Source organism: Eleutherodactylus coqui, chromosome 4 (genome assembly GCF_035609145.1).
Source record: "Eleutherodactylus coqui strain aEleCoq1 chromosome 4, aEleCoq1.hap1, whole genome shotgun sequence".
NCBI lineage: Eukaryota > Metazoa > Chordata > Amphibia > Anura > Eleutherodactylidae > Eleutherodactylus > Eleutherodactylus coqui.
Window position 1 is genome coordinate 207003364 of NC_089840.1, and position 22098 is coordinate 207025461.

General features: G+C 44.3%; 1 protein-coding gene across 2 annotated transcripts in view; it reads right to left on the reverse strand.

Annotated features, from left to right (window-relative positions):
- The window catches only part of LOC136624843 (uncharacterized), a 36531-nt gene extending 15582 nt beyond the window's left edge, over positions 1–20949 (reverse strand). Inside the window, exons 1-3 of one of the 2 annotated variants that reach the window (XM_066598777.1) lie at positions 20759–20945; positions 18274–18413; positions 12411–12515 (exon numbers count right to left, since the gene is read on the reverse strand). In XM_066598777.1, coding sequence (XP_066454874.1) covers positions 12411–12515; positions 18274–18413; positions 20759–20884 — 371 coding nt within the window. In that variant the 5' untranslated portion in view covers positions 20885–20945. Of the gene's footprint in view, positions 1–12410; positions 12516–18273; positions 18414–20758 lie in introns of both variants that reach the window. The other variant, XM_066598778.1, reaches the window with a different exon arrangement.
- Between the last annotated feature and the right edge of the window lie 1149 nt (positions 20950–22098).

Here is a 22098-nt window from a genome sequence, read left to right on the forward strand (position 1 = left end):
TTGGGGCCTTGACGTATAGAGCGGAGTGTTACATGTACAGGTGCGTGGTCGGAGACTGTAACCGAACCCACCTCGGCCCCCACCAAATCCGTGAGAAATTCGGATGAAATAAACAGGTAATCAAGCCTCTGATAGGATAAGTGTACCTGGGAAAAGAAGGAATAATCCTTCGTTGTTGGATACAGAAGTCTCCAGGCATCCACTAGGCCCATATCCTGTAGGCATTTATTAAGTTTCCTCAATCTCAGTCTGGGTACCTGGGATCGCCCGGTGGAGGAGTCAAGAATGGGATTAATGGTGGCGTTGATGTCTCCTCCCAATATGATCTGGCCCTCTGCAAAGTGTTTGAGCACTTCTAACTGAGATATTAACCAGGAAGCCTGATCAGTGTTGGGAGCATACAGATTTGCAATTGTAATTTTTTTGTTGTTAATGGTCCCCTTCAAGAACATGACCCTACCCTCACCGTCAGTATACTGCGAGTTGCAGGTGAAACTGAGGGTTTTGTGAAAGAGTATTGAGACCCCCCTGGAGGCAGAGGTAGTGTAAGTGTTGTGAAAACACTGGGTAAATTGCTTACCTGGCAACGCGAAGCACCTATCCCCCTTGTAGTGGGTTTCCTGGAGGAGAAGGATCTTCGTGGCGTATCTTTTAAGAAGTAGAGCCACTCGGTGACGTTTTTCTGGCGTGTTGAGACCCCGAACATTGAAGGAAGTTATTCTCAAGTCATCCATGTCGCACTGCTTATAGGGAAGAGATTCGAATAAAAGGTTACTTAGTAGAGTTCCCGGTCTTGTGCTGAGGTCCTCCTACCAACCTAGGGTATAGGATGCGGGAAGGTGAGGTGATGGGGGTGGGAACGAAGGCAAATATAGAGGTAAGTATACACTAGGAACTGAGACACTTAAAATAAACGGTTATTACACAGACAGACAGGTAAATAATACAATATATGAAATTAAAAGTAAGTTTTATAAGATTTATAAGGCTCTCGTTGCTAGGTGTATGAGCTGCAAACAGGTAACTCAACAGCAACACCTGAGTACTTAGGAGAGAGAACCACGGCCTGGTCCGAAAGGCACGGTCGCGGACCCTGGCTATTGATGGGGAATCAGACAGGGGCTGGTTTAAATACCAGCGAGAGATGAGCGGGAATCAAACAGAAATGCGAACACAGCTTTGAAGTAAATGCTATCTATCTATAATATAAAAGTTTTAACTAGCTGGAAACCTTGACGGTCTTGTAGGTAACCGTAGGGGCTAAAGAGGAGACCCCCCCCCAGACTCTCGGGGAAAGGTTGAGCGAGTCACCGCCTCCTCTGCAGCCCGGTCAGATTACACAGACCAGAGGGGTCGGGCCCCACCGCCGCATACATATCTACAATATCAAATCTTCAACTGGTGCAACTATCAATGAAGAAGAATCGGGAGTAAGAATGATCATGGGTGGTTGGTAACCCTCATCCTCACGGAGAGAGTAAAGTTTTAGCAGACCTCTAGTTGATTCAAGTGTCCATCATGTCCACTTCTTCTCTGGACTTCTTTTTTTTCCCTTTGGGTGATTTGTTGCTGCAAACTGGAGTCCAGCCTTCTGTAGCGGGTAGGCTGGAGAATCTAGGGAGGTCGGGTATCGGCAACCAACTCGGGATATCCATAGGTGGAATGTCCAGTATCTGCCAGCACTGTTGGAGATCACCAGGGGAACGGATATTAATTTTTTGACCCGCGTGGGTTATTCCCAGCCCGAAGGGGAACAGCCACGCGTATCTTATTCCTTTTTCTTTGAGGACCTCCAGTAGGGGGCGCATCAGTCGCCTTTTGAGCAGGGTGGAAGGGGCCAGATCTTGATAAAATTGAAGCGGGGTATCCGCATAGCCAAGGTCTTTGTGTTGTCTTGCTGCCTTTAAAATTGCTGCTGCGTCTGGGAATGAGAGCAGTTTACAGACAACATCCCTAGGAGGTTCCGAGGGAGGGGGAGGGGGTCTGAGCGCTCGGTGAATGCGCTCAATTGCGATGCCGGAAGCTCTTTCCTCACCCAGTAGTAGGCTGAAAAGTTCTTTGGCTATTTTCATTAAACAGTCCGGCGCCCAGGACTCTGGGAGCCCTTTAATGCGAATGTTATTGCGCCTGTTTCTGTTTTCGATGTCTTCTTGTTGTAACAGGGCTTTGTTGATCTGGTCATGGTGCTCTCTCAGCGTTTTCTCCATCTCAAGCGAATGAGTTGTTAAGGAGGTGGTCGTCGCCTCCAATTCTTCCACCCTGCGCCCCATGAGTCGGAGGTCTTCTTTAATTTCTCCCAAATCCGTTTTTAAAGGTTGCAAAGCTTGAGAGAACAGCTCTCTCATAAATCCTCTGGACACGTTTTCTCCTTCTTCTCCGTCCGTGGATGCCCCGTCCTCTCCCTCTCTACTGTTGTATGAAATACTCTCCTGTGCCTGCGCCGTCTTAGAGGGGGCTCGTGGAGAGCGGGTGCTACGGTCTTTGAGATATCTTTGCATATCTGCCTGATTTTTATGTGGTCTAGGGGTACTCTGAATGTCTCCCCCTTTATCTCTGCCGATCTTCCCCATATCTGGATAAGAAGAAGCTGTAGGTCAGGTCCCGAAGGTGCCACTCAGACGGAGCCCTGCATTCAGCACTCCATCTCACTCAGCATTCAGAACAAGGGTGAATACAAATTTATAATTGCGACAGACTTGTAACAAGAGTCCAAAAATATTGTATTATAGATAGACCTGCATAGGACAGTTCTGGAAAAAATTAGAGCAAAGCTCTGCAAGGTGTTTTACTGTACTGTAAGCCTGTAGGCTATCTGTGCTTCCGTTATGCTGCTGCGTGGCGGTAAAAATTATTTAGGAGGTAAAATGGAGGCAAAACCACATCTGTATTCCTCAGTGAAGAGCAGAAAAAATTGTAGTTATTGTGGAGCTGGGTAACCAGCTCCAGAAAAATTAGGGTAGCACCCTTTTGTAGCCTTTGGTATACTGTGAATGTGACAGTTTCAGCTTTGTCTGGAGGCTGCTTCTTGCAGCTATTACTTCAACTCCCCTTCACGGCTGCAGACTTAGTAGGGGGAGAGAAGGGGGGGGGGAGAGAGATGGCGGGAGATTCGGGCGGGAAGCCTGGTTATAATAGAGTGATGCAGGGGAACAGATTGGAAATAGTGGTACTTGTGGTACTTGTGGCTCGGGAAGGGCTCCCCGCTGGGTAAAGGGTTTTCCAGGGGTCCCCCTTACTCACTGTTAGGATGAACGCTGATGCTCTTCTCCGAGCCGGTTACCGCTGCTTCCGAGCGCGGGGCAGTGAAGGGAAGCACCCTGTGAGCTGTCACTGTGTGCGGAGCTCTCCTCCGTTCTTCTCCACAGGTGCCGTTCCCAGCAGGTCCCCGGTGGCAGTTAACACCAGAGTAACAGCGGTAATGCGCTCCTCTGCACTTGCCGCTCCCCCTCCTCACTCCAGGACCAGACCGCGGCTCCGTGGGGTCTCTGTATCCCGATCCTCCCGCCTCACCGATTTTGTGGGGAAACCTCTCAGAATGATCCTCGTCCGCTGGGAAGCTTATCCTGATAGTTTTCTGGCACGGATACTTGCTCAAAAGCCTGCAAAGTACTCAAAATCTACTCTTGGCTCCGGAGCACAGTCTCCATGCGACTTCCCGCTCTGTAGGCTTAGCCACGCCCCCCCTGCCCAGTTTTTAGATGGAAGAAAAAATGCTGCATGCAGCGCTTTTTTTCCGGTGTTTTCAGCTGGATCTGCATTGTAACCTCCGGCTGGAGGTTCTGACGCAGATGTGAAACTGGCCTAATACCACCAGATTATGCTTGCATAAGCTTGAAGATATCCATTGGAATATAATACCTTACATTAATATAGAGTCAGCTCTATTGATAAATCTCACAGCCAAACAAACAGCTCAGTTAAATAAAAATAAAGTCGGTGGTAACGGGCCCAATTACTAGGACCAAGAAATCACTCTTAAATGTCTTTCTCATGGCAATGAGAAAAGTTATCCCCAGATGTTGGAGATCCACTACTCCTCCCACGAGGTTGATGTGTTTGGAGACTTTGGATGATCTTAAATATATGGAAGGGTTGTGTGCGGGTGATTCGCTAAGCACTATAGTTTATGGGCAATCTTAATCCAGTTTCGCGCTACTCCAAGGGCGGAGTCCTAGCTCCAAAGAGGGGTTACAACATCATAGTTGGCGGTATTGGTTTCAAACCATCATTTAAGAAACATCTAAGTTCGTTGTTAGGTGACGGGTTCACACTGAATGCCCCCCCCCCCCCCTTCCTTCCCACCCTTTTATCCCTAGGATATAACTATCCTCTTTCTAAATAACTTTTTCATCTTGTTCACTTTTTCTATTTCGACTCTTACATTTCTTTCTTTCCTGTCAGCTATTCCCTACCTCCTTGGTAGGCTTTCTTACTTATTTGGTCCTTGTCTCCAAGGAGAAAGGCAAGGCTTAAAACCAAAATGCCAGCTTGTTTATCAATTATATAGATTAGTTTGAACGAGGACTCTTAGGCTATTAGGCTGCACTTTACTTCATGATGATCTGTAATGTATCATTCTTGCAAAAAGTGTACACGACAATGAATGATTGTTCTATGGTGTTTGTAATAGCAATAAAATATTTTTGAATCATAAATAAAAATTAAATGGTTCTTCCTTGTGCTAAATAAAGCTCAAATCACACTACTAGTTATTGTTCTATTAAGGCAGCCTGTTCACGGGCGATTGTTCATTGCGTTACCCGCGGTGATAATCCGGCCGCGGGTAACGCAGTGAACGCTTTCCGTAGCGTTGCTATGGAAAGCACAGCCGCGGCATCCATGAGCGGAGAATCATACCGTTTTTCGGCGGTGAACCTATCTGTCAGATAGGCTCACCACAGAGAACTGACAGCGGCCCTCTATGGCGGAATATCGCTGGTGATATTCCGCAACGGCCATGGACAGGGAGCCTAATTGAGCTTCAATAGTTCTACTCAATAATGATCTACTCAACGCGTTTCTCAACGCAATATGTAGTAAGCCAGCATATACCTTATACCAGATTTAGATAAATAGCAAATAGATAACCTAGCTGTACCACTCCGTTCAGATGGTAAACTGGCAGAAACAGCTAGGGGTACAAAGTTCAGATGGTGACAAGCAAAATGATAAAATAATAAATTATACCACCCAGCCCTGATGGTGGACTAGATGCATAGAAAGGATTATACTGCCTGTCCACCATCTGGGCTGGGTGGTTTGATTTATTATTTGATTGAGTTATTAATAACTTAGTTGTTTGAGTGGCCGTGAGCGTTATCATCAGCCCCTGATGACTGGGTTTAGTTCAAGTAAATTACTGAGGGGTAATAAAAGATTTTTCATAAGTCTGAAGGGGCTTTTTAAAACATATATGTGGATTAGTATACTTTTATTTAGTATACTAGTAAACTTTATTTGTTATAATAAAAAAAAATTTTTTTTCATAAGACTGGTGTCCAATTCGTACCGATTCCTGTGTCACCTACCCCTATTACTTTGTAATATAATATGTGCTTTGTAAATATGCCATACAGAAGATATATACTTACCTGATCAGGTGACCCCCCCTATATTTACCTGTCCGTTGTCCTTGGCTACGACTATTCCAGCGGTGTCTCTTCATCCAATAGTCGTGCAGGCACTGTAGTTCTTGCTGGCTGGTCGGGTCCTCGTGAACGCGCCCGGTACAGGCGCATGCGCAATCTTCTCACTCCATGGCAACGGCTTCACCTGGCTCCTGCAGAAGAAGAGAAGTAGCTTCCACCGGTGGACTGTCCTCAGCTTCTTGGTATGTCACTGGGCTTGGGAAGGCAGGCGAGGGTGTGGAGGTGCTGGCATGTCACTGTGTCACTGGTCTGGGGGGGAGTGCCGCGCTGTCACCAGTCTCGGCGGTGGGGGGCGGGGGTCCGGGCTGTTACTGTGTTACTGGTCTGGGGAGGGCTGCGCTGTCACCAGTCTTGGGGGGGAGTGCGGTTACCAGGCTGTCACTGTGTTACTGGTCTGGGGGAGGGCGGGAGTGCCGCGCTATCAGCAGTCTCGGGGGGCTGGGTTGGAGGGTGTGGGTGCTGGGCTGTCACTGGTCGTGGGGGAGGGTGCAGGTGCCTGCATGTCACTGGTCTGGGCAGGGGAGTGTCCTGGGTGCGGATGCCGGCATGTCACTGGTCTGGGAAGTGGGGTAGGGGTGTGGGTGCCGGGCAGTCACTGTGTTACTGGTCTCTCGGAGGAGGGGAATGCCGCGCTGTCACCAGTCTCAGTGGGGGGGTGGGGAAGGGGTTCAGAATGTCACTGTGTTACTGGTCTGGGGGAGTGTGGGAGTGCCGTGCTGTTACCAGTCTTGGGTTGGGGTGTGCGGGTGGCGGGCTGCCACTGGTTGGGGGGGAGGGTTCTGGGCTGTTACTGGTCGGAGGGGGATGCGGGTGCCGGCATGTCACTTGCACCCGGGGGGGGGGGGGGGGGGGGTTGTGGGTGCCGGCATGTCACTGGTCTGGTGGGGAGGGGGAGTTCTATCACATAGACTTGTCGCTTGGGTTGCCTTCACATAGACTTTTTGCAGTGGGGTTGCTGTCGCATAGACTTTTTGCCGTCGAGTGCTGTCACATAGACTTTTGGCCATCGGGTGCTGTCATATAGACTTTTGGCCATCGGGTGCTGTCATATAGACTTTTGGCCATCGGGTGCTGACACATAGACTTGTTGCCGTCGGGTGCTGACACATAGACTTGTTGCCGTCGGGTGCTGTCACATAGACTTGTTGCCGTCGGGTGCTGTCACATAGACTTGTTGCCGTCGGGTGCTGTCACATAGACCTGTTGCTGTTGGGTGCTGTCACATAGACTTTTGGCCGTTGGGTGCTGTCACATAGACTTTTGGCCATCGGGTGCTGTCATACAGACTTTTGGCCATCGGGTGCTGTCATATAGACTTTTGGCCATCGGGTGCTGTCATATAGACTTTTGGCCATCGGGTGCTGACACATAGACTTGTTGCCATCGGGTGCTGTCACATAGACCTGTTGCTGTCGGGTGCTGTCACATAGACTTTTGGCCGTTGGGTGCTGTCACATAGACTTTTGGCCGTCGGGTGCTGTCATACACACTATTGGGGCTCTTTATTCCACTCCCTCCACTCTACTAAAGTAGCCTTCAAGCAAAGAAACTCCCATCTCAATTAGGAGAGGTACTCGACAAGGCTGTCCCCTCTCACCAGCGCTATTCATGTTAGCGATTGCACCCCTCGCAATAGCTATCCCGCAAAATCCCAATATAAAAGAAGTTACAGTGGGGGGAGTGGAATGCAAACTGAATCTATTCACTGATGATCTGCTGCTTACATTAAGCCAGCCGTTAATTTCTTTACCCAACCTGATGGGACTACTGGATATATGGGCGCTACTTATGGGCCTTAAAATAAATCCTGATCAATGCGATATTGCTTACTTGAACCCGCCGCCCTCCCTGACAAAACTAATTGATTTAAATTTTGGCTTCCAACATCAACCCCAATATATCCCTTACCTGGGAATCAACTTAACTACCTCATTAGCTACTTTATATAAACGGAATTATCCCCCTTTGATACAAAAATTATAATCAGAATTGACTAAATGGGATGACCCTTTATTGTCATGGGTGGGGAGGATTCACATGGTTAAGATGAATTTACTACCCCATATATTATATCTGTTCAGGACACTGTATATCTCGATCCCTCGCCCAGTTCTGGCAAATGTACAGCGACGTATTTTTCAATTTATTTGGCCTTTGAAGCACCTTAGAATTAAGAATACCCTAATGCATTATCATAAAAGCAGGGGAGGTCTTTCCGTTCCTAATTTATGGAAAGACTATGTGGAGGCACAAACGGCCCAATGGATAACGACAATGGGGGGCACGAAGGCTCCATTATGGGTTGATATAGAGACATCTAGAATAACCCCTTATACTTTTCCTAACCTGATATGGTCAGATAGCCCCATGAGTCCAAATCTATATGCCATTAGTCCGCTCACTTATTACTCTTTCAGAATATGGAGAAATGCTCAGTTTAAATATGAGCTATCTATAAGACCCTCTAGGATGCTTCCTATTATCCCAAATCTGAGATTTCCACCGAGCCTAGACTTGGTCCATTTCCAATGGCGGAAGATTAATGAACTGACAGATCTCTACCATTTTGTAATGGGATCCCATCTATTAACATTGGCCCAATTTCAAGCTAAATTTAATCCCCCTGAGGGCTCAGTCAGATGGGCGGTTTTTTGCGCAATTTGCGCATGCGTCCGGCGATTTTATAAAACCATTGCTTTGCAATGGTATCGGACACATGAGCGCTTTTTATGCGCTCGTCCGATAAATTATAGCTGTGGCAGAGAAGAATGATGTTTGCCCATTGAATTCAATGGAGCCAGCAATACAGCCGGCTCCATTGAAAGCAATGGGCTGCCGGCGATCACACAATGAATTTTCGGGAAGGGCTTAAAAATATAAGCCCTTGCCGGAAATTCATCCAGAAATGTGTAAAAACAAAAAAAATATATATACTCACCTGGTCCCGGCAGACGGAGTTCAGCCGCGGCCGGAAGTTCTCCTGAACTGCTCTGAGTAGTATTCAGCAGCCGGGGATTTAAAATCCCCGCCTGCTGAATGAGCTGCCTCTGATTGGTCACAGCCTAACCAATCAGTGGCAGCTCTCACTCACACCCATTCATATATTCATGAATGGGTGAGTGAGTGCTGCCTCTGATTGGTCCCTGCGCTGAGCCAATCAGAGGCAGCACTCACTCACCCATTCATGAATTCATGAATGGGTGTGAGTGAGAGCTGCCTCTGATTGGTGAGGCTGTGACCAATCAGAGGCAGCTCATTCAGCAGGCGGGGATTTTAAATCCCCAGATGCGGAATACTACTCAGAGCAGTTCAGGAGAACTGCCGGCCGGCTGCGCTGAACTCCGTCTGCCGGGACCAGGTGAGTATATATATTTTTTTTGTTTTTACACATTTCTGGATGAATTGCTGGGAAGGGCTTATATATTTAAGCCCTTCCCGAAAATTCATCGTGAGATCGCCCGCAGCCCATTGCTTTCAATGGAGCCGGCTGTATTGCCGGCTCCATTGAATTCAATGCGCTGGACAGCTCCGGCCCGTTTCTATTGAAACGCGGCTAGGAGCAGATTTTTCGGGCGATTTTTCGGCCCCGGTCACGCCATTTGCGGATGCCCGTGTGACTAAGGCCTGAAGCAGAAATTTATCGAGTCAATCAGGTTTTTCATTTTCTGCATTCACTGAACTTGCCAAGGGTAATTCCCAAGATGACAATGCTTGAAAGACTGCAAAAACGACCCCCTGAGAAAGGGAACTCTGTCCTTGCTCTATAATTGACTGAATAATCCTAATATAGAAAGCAAGCTTCCTTTTACGCGAACATGGGAAACAGATTTACAAATTAATATGTCAGAAGAAACATGGTACCACTACTGCGCAACTATTACTAAAGGCATTTACCAGGTGACCTTAATGGAGACATCTATCAAGACTGCATCGAACCCATTTAGTACCAGTTAGGATAAATAAATTTTCCCCCTCAGTTTCACCCTTATGCTTCAGAGGATGTTCAGAGATGGGATCCCAAGTGCATACATGGTGGACATCTCCGCTGGTAGCCAGACTCTGGTCCCAGGTTCATGGATTAGTACATAGGTTATTTATAGGCCCATTCCCAAATTCTCCAACGTTGTTCTTACTAGGAGATCGCCCTCCCAGAGTTAAGCACCAAGCTCATAAGCTGATCCAACATATATGTATGGCGACCAGGATCCATAAAGGCAGCTAGATGGAAACAACCGACCCTGTCATTTAGAGAGGTACAGAACCGGATCTCACAAATCGCCTTGTACAAGAGGCTACACGCGATGCAATCAGACACCCTAATGAAATACGGGGATCTGTGGGGCTCGAGCTAATTGATATCCCAGGCCTTAGACACAACCTGCTTTCGACCTAGAATTATCCTGTTGACCAGTTAAAAAAAAGCTTATCTTAAGTTTGTACCTACCGTGATTATAGAACTACTGAAAAATACGAAGACCTGTTTTGATTTATTTAGTTTTTAGAATTTTATTTACATTCAGGATTATTTCATAATAATACAAAATTCTGTTAGATTTGAGAAAATATTTGGCAGAAATGTTCAAAATGTTAGAAAATAGATTGTTGTTATTACTTTCACTCATCATCCTGCCCCTGCATGGGCAAAATTGAATGAATGAATGACATATGTATCAGATTTTGTACTTTAATAAAATCTGTTGAAACTGAAAAATAATATGGCATATAAATTTAAGAGCGATTTTTTTCTAATTGCTTTTCTGTACGCCAAATTTTTTAGTAACATGTGCCTTCAGATGTCCCACCAAATTACCTGCTGCAAAGATTGTCTGTCATAGGGATACCCTCCTAAGTGACAGCAACGGCCACAGTTGCTCGCAGGTATTGCCTTAGATACCCCCAGAATGGCAGATAGGCTAGATGAGGCCTTTTCAATAAGGTTTCAGATACATCCTGCACAATGTCATCATCTTGTAGTGTGCCAGCAGCACCATTTACCCTAGGGTTGAAAAGACCCACGGTGTAGGGAAGACTGTATCTACATGAGTAGGTAAATTGTGTGTTGAATAGTATTTTAATGACAGTAAGTGGGTTGAAACTACAGGACTGCAGAGAGAATATGCTGTACCATTCTCCAAACTGAAAAGCAGTATACTGTACTTCTGACCAATCCTGCTGTGTCCCATGCCGCAGCTGATCTTGCTCCCGCTATTTGTTTACAGCATCACACGCACTGCAGCCAATAACAGAGCTCTGTGCTCAATCACTAAGCTCCATTATTGGCTGTAACAACTGATATCCCATAAACAGGCTGGGGAAGCCTGCAAGCATGACATCAGAGGGGAGAGCTGGTGCGACGGCGGAGGACTCGGTGGGCACTGGGAGAGGTGACTATAAGCCACATGAAGATGTGTTCTTTTTCACATAGTGTTTGCACATAGTTTACATACAGTTCATTGTTTTTGTAGTTAATTACTTCAGGTTTTTTTTTTCTAAGGAGAAATCAAATTGCAATTTGTGCAATATCTTGTTGCGTAAATATAAATATGTCCATGCCCATTTGCAAGAATAGGAAGGAAACTGTGGTCAGCACACTTACTGGCTTTGTGATTGCAGAGTGTATGTGGAAGTGTCACGAATGTGAGAAAGTTTAAAAAAAACTTTGTGCCATTTGAAGGAATTTGTTATACAATAAGTCTTCTCTTAAATAGGGATTTGTTTGGTTAGACCAGTGTCTCCCAACTACAATCCACAAGGCACCCCAACAGGTCATGTTTTCAGGATTTTCTCAGTATTGCATAGGTAATGTAATTATTGTGAGCACCTCAGACATTGCCACAGTTGTTCTCACTATAGGATATCCTGAAAACATGACCTGATAGGGTGCTTTGAAGATTGGAGTTAGGAAACACTGGGTTGGACTAACAGAATGATTATATTGACATAGCACTAAACAATGTCCTTCCTACACCCCTTCACTTACATTTCTCAACCATCCTACTCATAATCTCTTATCTCCTAGCATCCTTCTCTGATTGCTGGAGGGTGAAGCTCAATTTTCAGTGCAGCAGTGGTATCACTAATACCATCTTTGCTATCAGCATGTGTCCAAGATACTGTAGAACAGTTTGGCCGGGTTGTGTGAAACCTCTACTATGCTTAGACATTGTAAATGTTTAACCGGAGACTAGATTCTGGTACTTACAGTGTTACTTGAGCCCTGAAAGTAGTGCTGATTTTTTTACTAAAGCCCTTACAGGGGTTGTCCCATCTGGTCAACACCTGTTCATATCCTATACTAAGGTGTGTTACAGATTTACATGGTAGACTTGCTTTCACATGGCCGTCATGCTGCCATTCTGCAGTGTGTTAGTTCACTGCTGTTCTCCACTTAGATCACTGCAGGGTCTATAATGATCTAACTTCAGCTCAATAGAACAACAGGGTTGTTGAGGTCTTGCAAACATAGCATGGACGTTAAAATGCAACTATATTATGGTTGCATCAAAGCAGTCTGAGACATTATGTTAATATGTGTAGAGCAAATCTTTAGGAGGTAACTTTTTCATAGGGTATCCCCCTCTATCCAGACGACTGAAGGAATCTCTCAGGTTAGCAGTAACTGCTAAATTCTTCTCAATTAATCTCTATTGCACCCTATATAATGATTAGTGCATTTACATTCATAATGTTACAGGTTCAAGAACGCTGTCATTAAGACAAACAAAATTATTAATGAATGATGTCCTTATGAAGTAGACTTACCCTTTATTAGAATCAAGCAGCTTTTTTATGTATTCTTTCCCTTCGCTGTTGAATACGAATCCAAGTAGTCTGAGAGCACTCTGCACTTCATTTTCACTAAGAAATCTAAAAAAATAGAACCTTAAGGTTATTTCTATATGCATGCTATAAAACGCTGTTCAAACATCAACCTAAATGTTTAGTCACTATTCATCAAGAGTGAGTACAGATGTGCATCCAGTTGTACAGACTGTCCCAACCGGGGCCATATAGTGACATCATTGGTCTGCCGATGCGAGTCCACTGCACAGCATATAAGCCACTCACAGCAGTGATAGGTGAGTATTAGGTTTTCCTCTTTTTGACATTATAGGGGTTGTCCAAATTTTTTTTTCAAAAAACACATTTCCAGTACAGCAACTTAACAGACATATACTCACCTCTCCTGGCTCCCTGCTGTGTCCAGCGCCATCGCTCTAGGTCTTCTCTAAGGACATCATGCTCACAGGCTGCAGCGGCCTATTTAAGGGATGTCACAGGCTGCTGCAGTTGATGGCAGAGCTCAATGATTGATTATTGATTATCGTAATTGGCTGCAGCAACCTGTGATGTCCCGTACACAGGTTGACTGCACCCTGTAAACAAACACCAGGCACGGAGGTCCGAGTAGCGGCTGAACAGATGCAGGAAGCCAGGAGAGGTGGTCCATATTTTTTTCGGGAAAAAAATCAAATTGGACACCCCCTTTAAAATAAAAGTATGGCCAGATGAAACACAGCAGGTTCAGTAATGACTAGCCAGTAGCCACACAAAAATTAGTTTCCCTAGGCAACCAATAGATTGTGTCCATAATAATATATAACTTTTATTAAATCACTGTAAAACATAGTGATGGGGTGTTTTTTAGTGATTCAATAAAAGTTATATTTTATTGCTATTTTTGTAGGCACTACTATCATGTGGGGGATGGGAGGATTGGGACACGAAGGGAAAATTGTTACTGTGTGGGGGTAAAGGAAGTATTATTACTTTTGGGGCACAAAGAGGGATTAATACTTGGGACACGGAGAGGGTATTAATTCTTTTTGGAGGCACAAAATGAGTGTTATTATTTTTGGGAGGCACAAAGAGTATTATCAATGTGTGAGGGCACAACGGGGGCAGCTATTTTGTGAAGGACACTATTACTGTGGGACACAAAATGAGCATTCTTATTTTGTGAGGGGGAGTTTTTACTGTGTAGGGACACGCAGAGAGGAACAATCGCCTTGTAGGGGCATAGAAGGGGTATATTACTATGTGGGGCGCAAAGAAAAGCATCATTGCGTGGGGCACAAAACCAACATTACTACTTTGTGGTGGTTACAGTGAGGGTTTTATTGATATGTAGGGGCTATATTTTATTGTAGGGTACAAAAGGGAGTGCTATTACTGTGTATGGCACTGAGAAAGGTAATGCGGGTAAGAGATGGATGGGAAATTTGTCTGCAGAGAAAAGCAGTGACTAAAAGAAGTCTTCATGGTGATCCAGGCCAGGATAGAGAAGACAATGGAAAGTGAACAACTACAGTCTCCTTAATCAGGTAACTGCACAGTAATCACATTTCTCTGTGAAGAGCTGGTATCTGACCATTAGTCTTGTACATATATTCTCTCTGATATATGTATATATATATATATATATATATATATATATATACTGTATATTTATTTTTATTTTTTAGGAAGAGGACATATGTTCTGCGGTGTGTCCTGCCAATCCCCTTAATATTGGGTCTAAATTTCTAAATTTCAATACTTTGAATATCAAAAACTATTATTATGTCAAGTTTTAATATTTAAATGTAATTATTCCTGAAAAAAGAACGCCAGCTATGGAAAATAGAAGTTCCCAAACTTGAGAGAGCAATACTTATTTTTGGTTTTCTTTGAATCCCTGTGCCATGCACCACCCCTGAGGCTCTGCACTACGCATAACAGTGTTTCAATTTTGCACAGTGTTCCTTTGACACTTCAAAATGTGAAGTCCTAGTAGTAAGCTATAGTTCCTATACAGATTTCTGCACATAGGCTTGGCTAATGGACTAAATGGCTGCCAAGAGCAGAGCTGCTGAACCACCAGGGCCCAAAAGTGACATTATAGTGGCAGAACAAACAGTTATACTGGCCTCACCTGTTGCTTAGACCTCCAGGATGCCGCAGAGGGGGAAGCGGCAAGCCTATTAATCTGCTCCTTTCCCAACCAAACCCATCAACTCCGCTATCACTGAGGCAGAACACAAAATAAATCATATGGAGAAAAAGATGGCAGACTTTGCAGCATCACATAACTCCCTCATTGATGCACACTACAACTTGGAGTCTAAGCTAGATCAACTTAGAGCTGACTAAGTTGTTGTGGCAAGACAGGTCATGCCACAACAATGTGAAATTTCGAGGGATTCCAGAAAATGTGTCTGCCTCTGAACTGATGCAATATCTACAGAGCCTTATGAATGCATTGCTACCAGAGTGTCCAGTACAGGACTTTATCATTGACAAGGCACACAGACTTCCTTCGCCGAAACATGTGGCAGAACATATACTGAGAGATGTTTTGGCCCGTGTCCATTTCTTCTATAGAAACTACTGGAGGCTGCTAGGAAAACAAATCCTTTACCTGCAGCATACCAATCTTTGTCTTTGTACACAGACTTGTCTGCAGCAACCCTGCCTCAAGGGCGACAATTACTCCCTGTTATAACGACACTCAGGGATCACAAAATCCCATACAAATGGAGATTTCCTGTAGTATTCTGAACACTAAAGACAACGCCAACTTTGTTGTCAAATCCTTGGAAGATGGAATTAAGCCTTCTAAGACAATGGAACTTAAACATTTCCTTATCCACCAAAGACCCTAATGAAACTACCCAACAACTGTGGGGAGATTGGCGCTCCGTGACATCTCACAAGCTATCACATCATTAACTGTTTCATATGCCGTGTTGGTTTGTTGTTATGGATAAGTAAACCAAGAAACAACTGAGAACTTGTATCCCCAAACAAACTTTGCAGCTTTGGAAGAGCTATTATGTTTCTTTCTTCCCTCATGGCACAGTGTGAGACTGCTTGATGTTAATTCTGCATATGTTTAGTCACTACTTTTTCCTCTTCTTGTTATATACCAGGTACACCTATTGGTCCATCTAGGGCATGACGGACACCCTCACGCAACCAACTCTCCACAACTTTGACTCGCTATGAATCGCTATCTAACTATGCCTTTTTTATCTATTGTTACTTATGGTAATTAAGATTGTATTGTTAAATGTTAAAGGGCTGAATAGTCCCCTATGATGGGCATATATGTGGGAAAATGTAAAGTCATTATCTCCAGATACGTTTGGGCACAGGAGACAAAGTTTCAAAAAACGCCTTTCGCATAAAATATCCAACCCATTACAATTCCAAGTCTAGAGGAGTGTTGATTGGATTTAAAAGGTTTGGTAGCATTTCAGCTTATTAAAGAGGAAATAGGCACACAAGGAAGATATGTTATACTAGTCTGTTATATAGATAACACAACCTGCACACTACTCTCCATTTATGGGCCAAACAAAACATTTTACTCACAAAATGTTCCACAATTTCTTCAATTAGTATAGACACAACCTCTAAACTGTGTAGACATATCCAATCCCCGGGTGATATATGGTGGATTCACGATGGCAGTTTTGTTAAATTTTTTGCTAATGTTGAAGGATTCTACAAAGTTCATAATACTTCATAGAATTCTATTGGATTTTTTACTTCTGCCATTTAACTTTTTCCATTCCAAGGAAAATGCAACCCTTACAAGTGCAGAAAAATGTTTTTTTTGCTTTTTAAAACTTTTTTTGTGGTAAAAAGAAGAACTCTTTGATGTTTGGCGAGCTATGCATAGCTCTGATTATTTGTTTTATTCACATGTTCACAACAATTACTCACCAGTTGACATGTTTATATTTAATAGAAAGTTGTTACTGCTCGCTCAGAAATCAACAATTGAGACAATTTCTTAGTCCAATCATGCAGCGATATCTTTAAGGCCGCCTGCAGGCGGGCGGGTCGGACCCGGCTGCGAGGATTCTCGCCGTGCGACCGGACCCGAGCTCCTGCAGAGAGCGGCACGTACTCACCCGCGTCCGCGGCTCCGGCTGTTTGATGTGCCGGCTTGCCGGGCAGCCGGTGCATGCGCAGACTGGAGCCGGCGGCCGGGCAGTGACGGCAGAAATAGAGCATGGACAAACCGAGGCCATCTGCCTAGGATTGCATTTGCTAACGCAATCCTTTGGCAGCTTCCAAGGGCGGAAATTCCGCGGGAAATCCACCCGTCTGCAGGCAGCCTAACTATTGAGGAACAATATAATCAAACACCAACATACATGTGGCGAAGTAACAACTTCTTGCTATCTCAACCAGGACACAAGGATGTTCTTGAAAGAGAACTAAGTGAATATTTCAATGTTGATACAGCCCCTTAAGAAAATCTATGGAACGCACACAAAGCATATATAAGGGTCTCATCTATAAGACTAAGACATTATGTAAAAAAGGAAGAAATAGATTTTTAGAAGAGATATTCGATAAAATTCAAATCTTTGAAACACAAAATAAATGAACACAAACAGCAGAACAAGCAGGAGAATTACATGGGATGGACAAAAATATGGAAGCACCATACAAAATGCATGGGGTTTTAATCATAAGCACTGAGCTGCCCTTTTGACTCCTGCTTGGCTAAGAGCTTTTTCATCAAATTTGTGTTTACTTCACCTCTTGCCCTGCTCTGAGTGGTTTTGGGAGGCAGCTGGTAACTGCAGCTGAGTGGCTCAAACTCCTGACCAATGGAACCTTGCTGCTCGGGCAGATGATCATACTGCTTCAGAATTATGAGAGAAACCTCAAAAGAATCAAAGCCTAATCCTACTCACAAAATAACAAATCTGGAAAACTATTGGCTTCTCATCTTAGGGCCAACACCCTAAATCTCAGTTCCCATACTAATAAAGTCCAAAGAACAGAGGGCAAATCACTGAAAGGAAGTAGGAAGCCTTGAATAGAAAAATTAGAAATTAATTTATGAATGGGTAAGTGCTGCCTCTGATTGGCTGAGCATAGGGACCAATCAGAGGCAGCTCTCAGCTGTCATTCAATAGCTGAGAGCTGCCTCTGATTGGTCAAAGTGCTCAGACAATCAGAGGCAGCCCATTCATTTTAAATCCCCCCCTGCTGAATACTATTCAGAGCAGTGCAGGAGAAAAGCTGGCTGGACGCGACTGAGCCCTGGCAGCTGCAGAGGGGCAAGTATAAATTATTTTTTTTAATTTTTACACATTTTTGGATTGATTTTCAGGGAAGGGCTTATATTTGAAGCTCTTCCCCAAAAATCACTACAGCGCCTGCCAGCAGCCCATTGCTTTCGATAGAGCCGGCTATATTGCTGGCTCCATTGAGTTCAATGGGAGAACATCACTTTCCTCTGCCACAGCTGTGACAGCTGTGGCAGAGGATCGTGATCTTCACTATATGTTCTCAATTGGGTCAGCGCTGCTGCCGCCGGCCCCATTGAGCGCAAGGTGAAACCCCTGGATGCTGTTACATCCAAGGGTTTCACGTATACAGAAAACCACAGCTACATGCATTCTGCGAAGCGGTGCCCTATAATTTTCGCCACAGGCGTTTTTCCGCGTGTGGAAAAACGCCCGTGTGACTGAGCCCTGAATATCTCTTATTGGATCTCCTTGGGTATCACTACTTATTATTGCAGGGAGAGTCAGACAGTCTGTTTATACAGCCAGATAAACTGTTTGCTGACCAAATCGTTCAGTCGTTCTCATTCACTGTAAAGCATTAAACTCACCCTTTATTGTCCGAATCAACACATTTGAAGACAAGTTTTAAGTCTTTTCTGCTCCTTTCTAGTAACCTGCTTTCACCTGCATGATTCGATAGATCGGATTGTTGGCTTCCCTTCTTCCACTCTTGAAGAGCTGCTAATAGCTATAAAATGCAGAAAATAAAAGTCACCAGTGATATACTATGAATACTTATATGCAGTCTGTATACTTAACAATGTATTTACAGTCTACCTAATTTGCAAAAATTAATCAGTAATCAAAAAAATTAAGGCCGCTTCATACAGATGTATTTGCACGCAGAATACACAGAATAGAACCTATTGATTTCAATGGGTTCGTTCAGAGTTCTGTATTTTGCATGTGCATTTTGGCAGTGCAAAAAAAAATAGAACATGCTTTATTTTTCTGCGTTTTTGCGCAGCGAAGGTCCCCATAGAAGTCAGAGGGTGGATGCACAAATGTGCGCGCAATACGCAAGGAGATGCATGAAACGCTGCGTAATTACACTGGAAAAAGAACACATCTGGAACTAATTGCATGAAGTGCATGAGTTTCATCTGCATTCAAGTCAGAAAATGGAATCTATACCTGCTGCAGCATAACGAGGCACCAAATATGTGCCATTTTCTGTCTTTACCTCCTTAGTAACATGTGATATGTATGTACATGACATGCTGGGCCGGACACTGGGTTCTCCTGAGACAAGACCTGAAATGGCAGAATGTATCACAGAGCTGTAAGGGTGGTTTCACATGGCGAGAAAAAACGCACGATTTTCATCTGATGCGAAAGGAAAGTCAGTAAATAAGCAGATTATGAAACCAATGATTTACAATAGTTTCCTGCCCATCTGCAAGGTTTTCACTCATGCGATGATGAGTAGAGATGAGCGAACGTACTCTTTTCGGGTGTTTTTGCACTCGAGCACTGCTTTTTCTGAGTAACTGACTACTCGGACGAAAAGATTCGGGGGCACCGGGGGTGAGCGGGGGGTAGCAGAGGGGAGTGGGGGGGAGAGCTCCCCCTGTTCCCCACTGCTACCCCCCGCTCGACCACACCGCCCCCCGAATCTTTTCGTCCGAGTAGTCAGTTACTCAGAAAAAGCGGTGCTCGAGTGCAAAAACACCCGAACCGAGTACGCTCGCTCATCTCTAATGATGAGAGAACATAAAAATAGCAGCTTGCTCTATCTTTCTATGATGTGTGATTTTTTTTTAATCTCCCGTGTTTCCCTATGGAATCTTCTTATTGCATCGCAACGCAACATGCGATGCAACTTTAGCATTAGAAAGTCCTATTGACTTTTGTGATAAAACATTGCGCAATTCTATTGTGGTCGGCAGCAATGTGATGTGAGATTTTTCTAAAAAAAAGCATTGCTAGCGCCCAAAAATCACAGGTACAGAGATGAGATTTTGCCGTGATGTTCTTGCGGCAAAATCACGATCGGCCGTGTGAAACTAGCCTAATGGTGCTTTCACATGGGTGGAATTATTTCACAACAACATGGCGGAATATGCCGTCCTGGGATTCTGCACAGCTAAATTGTATTTCAATGCGGAATTGCTGGCAGAATTCTGCCATTGTAGTTCCATTTCTAAATTTGCATGCTTGCAGTAGGGATTTTGGTGCTGAATATTCCACAAGAAGGCAAATTCTGCAAAATTCTCCTCTAATTTTTCCACCTGTGTGAAGCACCAGACGGCTCTGTTGGATAGAGTCTAAAAAAAACAGGTGCAAATGTGTTCAAACCATAAAAGCAGCACTTGTCACTTTTTGTTCTTCCAGCGATCCAGCGCCGCAGCTCCCGCAGTCCGTCATCCTACTTTACAAATGGCTGCCACTTAACCACTGCAGCAGTCATGTGCCATTATCCTGGCATCATGGCTCCCATTATCTGAAAGGTGATGGCAAGTAAATGGCTTGTGAGGCCGGATTCACAAGGGCGTCAGCATATTAACACATATTTTTGCGGCGTGTTTCTGCATCGCATTTTTGCGGAATGGTTGCTGTGATTTTTGTGCGCATCTTCGTATTTTACTGTTCTTATTGCATGCACATCTTGGGCGATTTCACAAGCAAAACACTCGCACCGATGCCCTCCGCCGTTGAAATGGCCAATAGTTTCAGGAGTTCAAAATGCTCAGAAAAAAAGAGCATACTGCATATTTTTTTGCACAACTTAATTGCACACGCCAAATATGCCAATGGGTTGTATTCTCTGCATATCAGGCACGGATCCTTTTTGTGCACAAATACGTCCATGTGAATCCGGCCTGACTGCTAACGCACTGATTGCCCGCAGCAGTCCCATGTCAATGTAGCATGTCATCGCTGGCAGTCTTTAAACCCAGACCGGCGGGGAATGCTGGATTGAGGATTGAACGTAAATACTGTTTTTTAGAACATTTATTTATTTTATTTTTTTTACAAAAACTGTCGGACTCTCCTTAAACTTTGAACAGTTTACACAGACATTATTCCTACCTTTTCCCCTGGAACCGGTGGGGGAAGTTGTGTAAAGTGAGTCACAGGCTTTGGTGCCTCAGTTGTTTCAGTACAAGTGGACTTTTTATCAGTTTTTTTCTTAAGCTTCTTTTTAGTTCCCAGCATTTTTCTTATTGCTTCGTACCTAGTCACATTGTTTGTTTGTGTCTCTCAGAGCAACTGCAAGTCCTTGCAAGTATATATGTGGCCACTAGAGGGAGTGCTAGGACTTTTCATCAGAATACAATTGCTTTAAATGTGTCTTTTACAAAGTTAGGCCTCTTTCACATGACCGTATGCATTTATAGGTCCAGCTGTACACACTGAAACAATCGCATGACTGAAGAATAGCTGCGATCAAGTCCCGATCTTTAGCCGTGTATTTTCTGCCATTCACATGAGCGGCTGCTGCGTTTTGGCAAAAAATACCCTGCAGCGCGGAAATCCATCAATCGGCAGAAATCCTCCAAATGACTGCTAATGCTTAAATAAAGCCAGCTGTCTTCTTTTTTTAGCGTTGGATGCAGGGAACTTCCTCCCCTCCCTTTTTTTCAGCTCCCATAGGAGTCTATGGGAGCCTCCAGTGTATCTCTGCCAAAGATGGGGCAAGATATATCTTTGGACGCAGCGTATAAAATCGGTGACTGAAAATTGAAAAAAAGATGTTCTATTTTTGCTGGAGTGATTTTTTTACCGGGCTAAAAACAGTTCATCTGAAGGAATACATTGGAATCCAATGCTGCAGATGGTCGCGATTTTGGGCTGATTTTTGGATACAGCTAAATAGGCGCATATATACGGTCATGCGAATAAGGCCTTAGGGTGAGACATAAACAAGAAGACAAAAAATACTCTGTTGGCTTTTATGTTAAAGGGACTCAGACATATGTCAGCGCCTCAGACATTGCCATAGGTTGTTCTACTATAGGATATCCTGAAAACATGACTTGTTGGGGTTCCTTGAGGACTGGAGTTGGGAAACACTGCTCAAGATGTATGTTTTGTGAGATATAGTTTCCAAATTGGGGTTACTTCTTGGGGCTTTTCCACTGTACTGATACATCAGGGACTGTGCAAAAGTAACAAAGTGTCTGAAAACCATTCCAATCAACCCTCCAGAAGACAAATAGTGATGGATTGATCGCTCCTGCAGTATAATGTAATGCCACAGCATTATTTTATACTGCGATCTACCAAGCCACCCAACAGGCATGGCTTGATAGGCAATCTGCCATGATAGCCCTGGGGCCCTTTCAGAAGGCCCGACTGCCATGGCAAATGCATGGCACCCTGCGTTTTCGGATCCCCGAATATTGATTGGGGCATTTAAATGCTTCAGT